This window comes from Triticum aestivum, chromosome 3B, assembly GCF_018294505.1.
Source record: "Triticum aestivum cultivar Chinese Spring chromosome 3B, IWGSC CS RefSeq v2.1, whole genome shotgun sequence".
Taxonomy (NCBI): domain Eukaryota; kingdom Viridiplantae; phylum Streptophyta; class Magnoliopsida; order Poales; family Poaceae; genus Triticum; species Triticum aestivum.
Genome location: NC_057801.1, coordinates 212,595,376 through 212,603,578, shown reverse-complemented (window position 1 = coordinate 212,603,578; position 8,203 = coordinate 212,595,376). Strand labels below are relative to the sequence as shown.

General features: G+C 44.1%; 2 protein-coding genes and 2 non-coding genes across 4 annotated transcripts in view; 1 reads left to right on the top strand and 3 right to left on the bottom strand.

Annotated features, from left to right (window-relative positions):
* Positions 1–1,421, top strand: part of LOC123069401 (protein DEFECTIVE IN MERISTEM SILENCING 3) — a 6,357-nt gene extending 4,936 nt beyond the window's left edge. The window contains exon 8 of the mRNA XM_044492252.1: positions 712–1,421. Coding sequence (XP_044348187.1) covers positions 712–960 — 249 coding nt within the window. The 3' untranslated portion in view covers positions 961–1,421. The remainder of the gene's footprint in view (positions 1–711) is intronic.
* A 96-nt stretch (positions 1,422–1,517) lies between these two features.
* On the bottom strand, positions 1,518–3,075 carry LOC123069402 (uncharacterized). The gene is made up of 3 exons (XM_044492253.1): positions 2,585–3,075; positions 1,881–2,108; positions 1,518–1,785 (listed from the first exon to the last, which is right to left on the bottom strand). The coding sequence occupies exons 1-3, from the start codon at positions 2,884–2,886 to the stop codon at positions 1,776–1,778; spliced, it is 540 nt and encodes a 179-aa protein (XP_044348188.1). The 5' UTR covers positions 2,887–3,075; the 3' UTR covers positions 1,518–1,775.
* Positions 2,357–2,428, bottom strand: TRNAQ-CUG (transfer RNA glutamine (anticodon CUG)). The gene has a single exon. It is a non-coding gene; the product is annotated as a tRNA-Gln (tRNA).
* A 197-nt stretch (positions 3,076–3,272) lies between the features above and the next one.
* Positions 3,273–3,344, bottom strand: TRNAQ-CUG (transfer RNA glutamine (anticodon CUG)). The gene has a single exon. It is a non-coding gene; the product is annotated as a tRNA-Gln (tRNA).
* Between the last annotated feature and the right edge of the window lie 4,859 nt (positions 3,345–8,203).

The window sequence follows — 8,203 nt, the reverse complement described above, 5'->3', positions numbered from 1 at the left end:
GAGAATACAGAACAAAAAACCGTTTCACTTTTTCCTGATCTACAAGTGACGGACCAGTAGCATTACCATTCAACCTTGACATGCTGCGCCAGTAATCTGTTGGTTTCAACGTGATATTGATGGAGTATCTTAAGACTTCCAAATTACTCCCTCTGTTCCTAAATATAAGTCTTTTTAGAGATTCCAATAAGGTACTACATACGGAGCAAAATGAGTGACTCTACACTCTAAAATATGTCTATATACATCCGTATGTAGTCCATAGTGGAATCTCTAAAAAGACTTATATTTAGGAACGGAGGGAGTACGTGATAGCATGGTTAGAGGATAGGGATAGTCTGATAGGCTTTGGTTCCTGTGTTATGAGGTTTAATCATTGTTTTGGAGAATACAAACATGCTTGATTCTCCCGTAGTTGAATGCTTTATCTATGCTGATGTTTATTAGCTCTGGTCGGTTAGGCAAAGATGAAATTTTAAGGTGCTGCACATTAGTGTGACAAACTCCGAAGGAAGCAGCAGTTACGCGGCAAATCATCATTGATCAGTTTTACGTACTTCCCATGTCTACTGATACCAAGATACCTTTTTCTCTCAAAAAAAAAGGAAATACTTCAATGCTCTCATGTAGTATGTTGCAAGAGCTTCAAGAGATTTATACATTTCTCTTCATTTACGTCCCCAATTTACTGATGCTCTTTCCTTTCAACAGAGGGTGCAGGGTTCACCAACCATTCGCTCACCTGCAACTCCGGGAAGTAATCCATTTGCAGCAACTCCTGGGCGTAACCCGTTTACATCAACTCCTGGAAGTCACCCGTTTGCTACAACTCCGGGAGGCAACCCATTTGCAGCTGCTACTCCTGGAGGTCACCCGATTGCAGCAACTCCTGGAAGTCACCCGATCGCAGCAACTCCTGGAAATATTTCGTTTGCAGTCAAGCCTCCCCACATGCGCTGACAGCGTAAATGTCCGCATGCGATTTCCTTTTGCTGGGAGTTTGTCATGCTCTGGTTTTATCCATCCGTAACCAACTGCATTTTGCGAAGTTCTTAACGCTAGATTCTAGTGCACAGTAGGGATGCAAAAAGTTAGTACATAACCACCGACTTTTGTTCATAAGTTGGGGCCTGTCTCCGGTCTCTTATTTTGTTACTAGTCCTTTTGTGTATCTCGTTGAAAGGGAAGATAAGGTGATAGAAGAGTCCCCACCTAACCAAATTCAAGAGAAGGTTTGACAGCAACATTGAAATGCCAGTCTGGTTTCAGCATTAGCTGATCTGCTTCACTTCTGAACCTTCCTGCTGGAAGAAGGCAGGAGGAGTTTTTTGTTTCTTCCCATCATGCTTGTAGGAAACATGATGTAACAAATCAGCGTATTGTCAGCGAAGCAGCAAGCATATGTTAGTCAGAAGTGACCATTCTTTGACACCTCTTGGCTGCATTTGCTCATCTGGTGGTTACATGGGCCATTGTTTTGGCTGTTGTGTGTGAAAATGAATCTCCTGACCTAGAACTTCCTGAAACCGTTTTGCTGCTATTAGATTTGGCAAGCGAGATGTAAACATAGAAGAGTGGAGTACATTTGCCGTCCATTCGGAGCTACGTACAAAACTTCGATATGGGAATTGATTCTGCAGGCTGGATGAATTACAGCGCTGCTCGAACAATCTGACCTAGCTAGACAACGTCGAGCCTGAAACAAAATCTAGGAAGGTTGAACAATGGACATCCTTCTCCAGCACATGCGGTGCACTCCAGTTCCTTGAGGTGGATCATTTGTCACTGCAAGTCGCAAAGCCAAGTGAGATGAGATCAGCTCTTGAGCTAGTACATACGATGGCCAGGTGAGAACTTTGGTGACAGGTTATCAGACACACCTTTTCTTCTTGTCGGAGGCGACTTTCCGCCCCTTGCCGGCTATGACGTCGTCCATGCTCTGGCCGTAGCGCCGGTACCGGCCGCCGGAGGCGACGAAGCCAGGGCACGGCCGGTAGGCCTTGATCGGCCACCACCCGAACAAGGGGACGGCGGCTATGCCGCCCATGATCCGCCCTTCGCCGTTGCAGCCCCTCTCCGTTTCCTCACGGCCGCACCCCTTGCACCCCCTAAAGTACAGTTAGAAAGAGCACGTTATGTCTGCTTGAAACCGGAAGCACGCTTATTTAACATTTTTTTTCAAGTAAGCAGTATCTTCTCATCTTAGTCTAATTTTGCAACGGCAGATTGTTATAGAGAGGTTTAGGAAGCTCGAAAGGTTCATTTTAGCAGAAGTTAACAACAACAGGCTGTGGTCTCAGTCAATAAACGTACTGTCACAGTGGCAAAAATAAATAAAAACATCATTAAAAAAATGAGGTTCCACCGAGACTTGAACTCGGGTTACTGGATTCAGAGTCCAATGTCCTAACCACTAGACCATGGAACCATTCGTTGATGCGATGTTGAACATAATTCAACTTAAACATAGTGTTCACGCTTACATAGTGACATGCTCAGTAGAATTGTCATCTATCTTTCCGACAGTTACATGCTCGGTAAATTTGAGACAGTAATTCACTAAACTTGGAACAGCCGCCCGTACCTGAAGTTGGGGTCATCCTTGTAGTCGTATCTGACAGCCGCCGGAGCAGGGACTGGGGACGTCGCCTCTGCTGCTGCTGCTGCTCCCTCTTGATCTTTGGTCACAACAGGGGAAGCAGAGGACGAGGAGCTACCAGATGAGCTGCAGGCAAGATTGCCTCTGGCTCTGGCCGGTGCGTGCTTCCTGTGCAGCAGAGGCGACGCAGGCGCGGAAAGAGGAGAGGGGCAGTGGCTGGTCGAGAGGAAGACGATGCTGTGGAGAGGAGGAGAAGGGAGCTGCAGCAGCCAGAGGGAGGCCGCCATTTTTCAGGGGCGGGCGCGCTCGTGCCACACTCCCTCCCTGCGCCTCGCTTCCTTTCCCCTGGAGATGCGGCCAGGGGAGGAGGGAGAAATGGAGGAGAAAACTGGGGGACGTGGGAAAAGATTGGAGGACGAACCTGCGGCCACGTACGTCGTGAGGAGGCCGTGTTTTCGGTTGGAGATAATGCGCGGTGGGTGCTGCTCCTACGATTTTATTGCTTCTTTTATCTCATCTCTGAACCGGTTCGTTTATTACAGATTTGTTTCGCAGATTGGGAAAAAGGGACTGGTTATCTGAAAGGGATCATCGCTGTCTGAACGTGAGAAGCCAGTCAAGGAAGTTATTGTTCATGTGGAGAAAAATGAATGCAAACGAAACAAAAAAAATGAGGTTCTACCGAGACTTGAACTCGGGTTACTGGATTCAGAGTCCAATGTCCTAACCGCTAGACCATAGAACCATTTCTGTTCTACAAACCTGACATTACTTTTATATCTGCACTACTCTACTCGATTTTTCAGCACCGAACGAAACTGGACAAAGCATATAGCTAAGCTAATAAAAAAATGTTAATTTACGAAGTTTTGCGATTAGAGTAGTTAGTGTGATTTTTATTTAGTGTTTGCTTAGCTCAAATGGTAGGAAAGGTGACTATAATTTAGTGTTGTGTATGTGTGATGCGGGTCATGCTCGAATTGTTTTCCTTTGGCCGGTTACTATTCTTCCCATTGATGACGCCTTCTCTTTAAGTGATCCCCCGTACATGATATCATGTGTGTGTATGTGTTGTACTACCTCCATCCCAATTTTTTATATTTTTTGGTAGGCTATGGTTACTGCAAATGTAGAGGGCCAAACAAATGATGATGATAAAGCTGTTGTACTTAGCATGAAGAACAAATTCATGCTCATTTCAGTGTGTGAAGCCATGGGAGTTTTTAGTCTTTGGGTGCAACTATCTTGAAGATGGTAGCTCTGACTATATTCTACCAATATATATAACGATCTAGTAATATGATTAGCGATGCATGAGTGTGACATTGTTGTTGGAAATCGGAGGAGTATGTTTATCATATGAGTTAGGACAAACAAGTACAACATCGATGTCGGTTTTTTTTTGAAAAGGAGGTTAAACCCCAACCTCTTTATCAATGGATGCATACGATCATCTTTATTAATTATTTCACGAAGGTCTAAAAAAACCATATATCAAGCCACCCGAAGCCACCACTCACACCTATGCGGAGTGCTCTCACTCCCCATATCTATAACCGATGTCGTCGCCGATCCATTCATATAACGCATCGGAACCAACAACCGATGCGGCAGACCTAAAGCATACATCACATGCACACGTTTTACAAGCCGTCATCATCATCAAACCGCTGTCCCATCTTCAGGAGAGAGATCCGCATCATCCTTGCCACTCCGACCAACCGTCGACGCCACCACGGCGCTCAACGATGCCACCGCCCCGCGCTCATCCATCCCGATGCGGAGACTCTAGAAGATCTGTCGTGTGTAGCACCTGCCGACCAGGCATGACAAAACGTAGCACCTGTCGGCCAGGCATGACTTTACAGGTCCACCGAAGCTCCATTCAAGACGAAGCCGCTCCGCCTCCTGCCTCTGCCTTCCAGCGCTGCTCCAAAAATGATACTCCCAAGAGAGAAATGACACCGTAGTGCCGCCATCGGGATTTACTATCAAGGTTTAGTGCAAACGCCTACAATCCTCCGCCATGTACTTTTTTTGAAAACACCACATATATTAATTAATCCAAAAATATATTCTTACAACCATTCGTTAAAACATACACCGCGCAGGGCAGAACAAAATTAAAAAAAATCCATTGGACCTAGTACTAAAGCTAAACTTAGCAATCTCACGTGCCACCCCATTGGTAATCCGAGTTATCTTTGAAATATTAAAATTTTGTGTCATCCTGGAGATACTCAGAGCCTCATTCATCAGATCAGTCAGAGGGGACCTGTCAAGCTTCTCATTTGCAAGAAACGAATGTACAAAACCACAGCCAGTCTCTAAAATAATAGGTAGGTGAAGGGGGATGCCTATATAAAGTCCTGCGAGGCAGGCGCGGGGCTCACTTTCATTCACACTGGTACACCGATCAATAAAATCCCATGAAGAAACAATAATTTCTCCAGAAGAATTACGAGCTACAGCCCCCATACTGGCTGCATTAGTACTCTCCACAAAACTGACGCCAACATTGATCTTGATATGGTCATTAGAGTGAGGTATCCACACCACTTGATCTTTAACGGTGCATAATCAGCTACAACACCGCTCACCTTCTCCTTACCTTTGTTGCTAGCGTCCAATTGAAAGGTGCCGTGATTGGATGTGAAAGTGGCCCAATAATTGTCCACAAAATGTGCAGAGGCATTAACGGATTTTCCCCTCCTTGAAAATTAAATCATTTCTCAAATGCCTTGCTCATCAGAAAGGAAACAAGATTTGCTCCCTCTATTGCAAGCTCAATTGCGCGAGCAAAATCAATAACCATTTTGGTCCCGGGCACTTGAAAAACTCTTTATCCGGAATATTCCACAACTCTCTCAAGGCCAATAGTAGAGCACGAGCTTTAGAATAGTTCACCAGAGCATGAAAAGTGTCTTCATCTTCTACACCATAAATAGAACACATACCCGAGTCAGTCAGATGATGTTTAGCTCTATTCATCTGGACCGTCAAGCTATTGGTTGTAGCTCGCCACGCAAAAATCTTGATCTTCCGAGGGATATTAGCCTTCTAGATTAACTCCCAAATCCCTCTTTCCCCTTCTGGTTCGCCACTAGATTGGCTAAAGGTATCCTGACTATCCTTCAATTTAAGCGCAAAACTGTACGCACTTTTAACGGAAAATATACCATTCTTCTCATGATGTCACGCAACCAAAAGCCCCATCCCTAGAGGCCTGAATACAAATCTTAAGAATTTCCTCCGCACCATGTGGATAGAAAAGATACTTAATCAAATTTTCATCCCAACCTTACACCCGCTCATGAATAAATCGGATACCCACTTCAACCTGTTATTATGCCTTCTAGCTGAAATGTTTAGGCCATGCCCCTAGGTATCCAATTATCCCTCCAAATATTAATACTAGGTCCATCGCAGACCCGCCAAATGATCCCCTTCTTAAGAAGTTTCAGACCATGTGTAATACCTTGCCAAGTCAGTAAAATAGCATGCAGAAACACCGTATCCAGAATGTCCCTAAGGATAATACTTTTCCTTCATCAACTTCGCACACAACGAGTTCGGATAAACCAATAACCGCTATGCCTGTTTGTCTAAAAGAGCTTGATTAAAAAGTGTGAGATCATGAAAGCCCATGCCACCCTTACCTTTTGGTCTTGTTAGTTTATCTCACGCCAACCAATGTGTTTTCCTTCTATCTCCTTCATCCCCCCACCAAAAATTCCATATAATCTGGGATAACTCCCACAAAGAGAAACCGGAAATTTGAAAATCCCCATAGCGTACATAGGTAGAGCCTAAATTACTGTTTTGATTAAATCTTCCTTGACTCCACAAGAAGGATATTTTTTAATCCAGTCAGAAAGCCTTTTCAAAACTTGTCTTTAGTAACTGAAACGTACCACCCTATATTCTACCCTCTGGGACTCACAATCCAATATATTTATCCTCAAACCCCTCCACGACAATTTTTTAGATAACCATAATATTCACTTGTTTCTCCAAGCTGCACCTTTTCCCAAACATCATGGAACACTTATTAGGGCTTAATAACTATCCAATTCCCTTCTCATATACCTTCAGGATATTTTTAATTGCTAAAGCTTGAACAAAAGATCCCTTGAGAAATAACAGACTATCATCTGCAAATAACAAGTGAGAAATACCAGGAGCTTGTCTATTTAGTCTGAATTACTGAAGAACTCCCCTGGCACATGCATCATTAAGCAACAAAGAAAGTGCCTCGGCAAAGAATAGGAACAAACATGGAGATAAATGATCTTCCTACCCGAGCCCCCGAGTAGTGAGAACGACTGCAACAATTGACCATTAAAGTGCACCGCAAATTTCACTGAAGTAACACATCTCATAATCCATTTAATCCATTGCGGCGCAAAACCCAACACCCCATCATACCTTGTAAAAATTGCCAATCTGCACGGTCATAGGCTTTGGCGAGGTCCAACTTATAAGCACAATATTCCCCTCTTAAATCCTTAAGTGTACTTAACGAATACATACATTCAAGCTATGAGAGCATTATCATAGATTAACCTTCCCGGAATAAACACACTTTGGGTAGGGGAAATCATACTATCAAGGAGCGGTCGCAGGCTGTTAACAAAAAACTTGGAAATAATCTTGCAGATAATATTGCACAAACTGATCGGCCAATTATCTTTGATTGTTTGAGGATTCTTAATCTTTGGGGTGAGAACAATAGTTGTATTATTAATACCGTAAGGCATAATTCTAGTTTTTTTTGCTGAAATAGTGTTGATAATATCATCTTTGATTAGACCCCAATTCCGCTGGAGATAACCTTGCAGGAAAGCCATCCCTGAAGCTTTTAACGGTCCCAATTGAAGAAGGGCATCACTTATTTCTTTTCCGTAAAAGGTTTGCAAGGATCATCATTCATATCATCAGTCCATGACGCTTGACAATCGAAACAATGTGGGATGGATCAACCGAAGCATCACAAGAATAAAGCTGCTTAAAGAATGAGTTTGCGATACATTTCATTTCCCCCAGATTTTCCGTGAGACAACCATCATCCTTCCTAAGAGCAGAAATATATATTTTTTGCTCTCTGAGAAGCCTTTCGCTAATTTTTTTTTTGCATTACGATCTTGATGCGGAGCATCCTACGGACTTCACCATGTCAAGAGCTCGTTTGACAAGTGACACGTGCGACCTCTACTTCAGATACATAAAGGTGAATCATCTCCTTTACACGTGTTCACTTGACCCCTTCGAGGATGGTATACTACTTGACATTCCTCTCGTGTGCATGCATAGGTATCGATGGAGCTTCACGGATGATGAGGAGGAGCGCAAGCGCCAAGGAACGCCTACACCATCCGCGAGGGAAGCGTGGAAGAGAAGATAGAAGAAATGGAGCTGCTACAAGCTACAGCCACCGAACGTCCGGACGACACCGGACATCCGGACGACACCGGACATCCGGTACCTGATGCATCCCAGACGGCCAGAAGAACTACAACTGACGAGCGCTACAACGACCGGACGACCGACTCCGACTAGAAGTCCGACGTCACCTATCCAAAGAAGAAACGCGAGAAGTCTGAC

Excerpts from the sequence above, each read along its gene's own strand:
- LOC123069402 (XM_044492253.1), bottom strand. The coding sequence starts at position 2,886 with ATGGCGGCCTCCCTCTGGCTGCTGCAGCTCCCTTCTCCTCCTCTCCAC. Across the intron at positions 2,109-2,584 it reads AAGGATGACCCCAACTTCAG|GGGGTGCAAGGGGTGCGGCC; the intron begins GTACGGGCGGCT and ends ACTGTACTTTAG.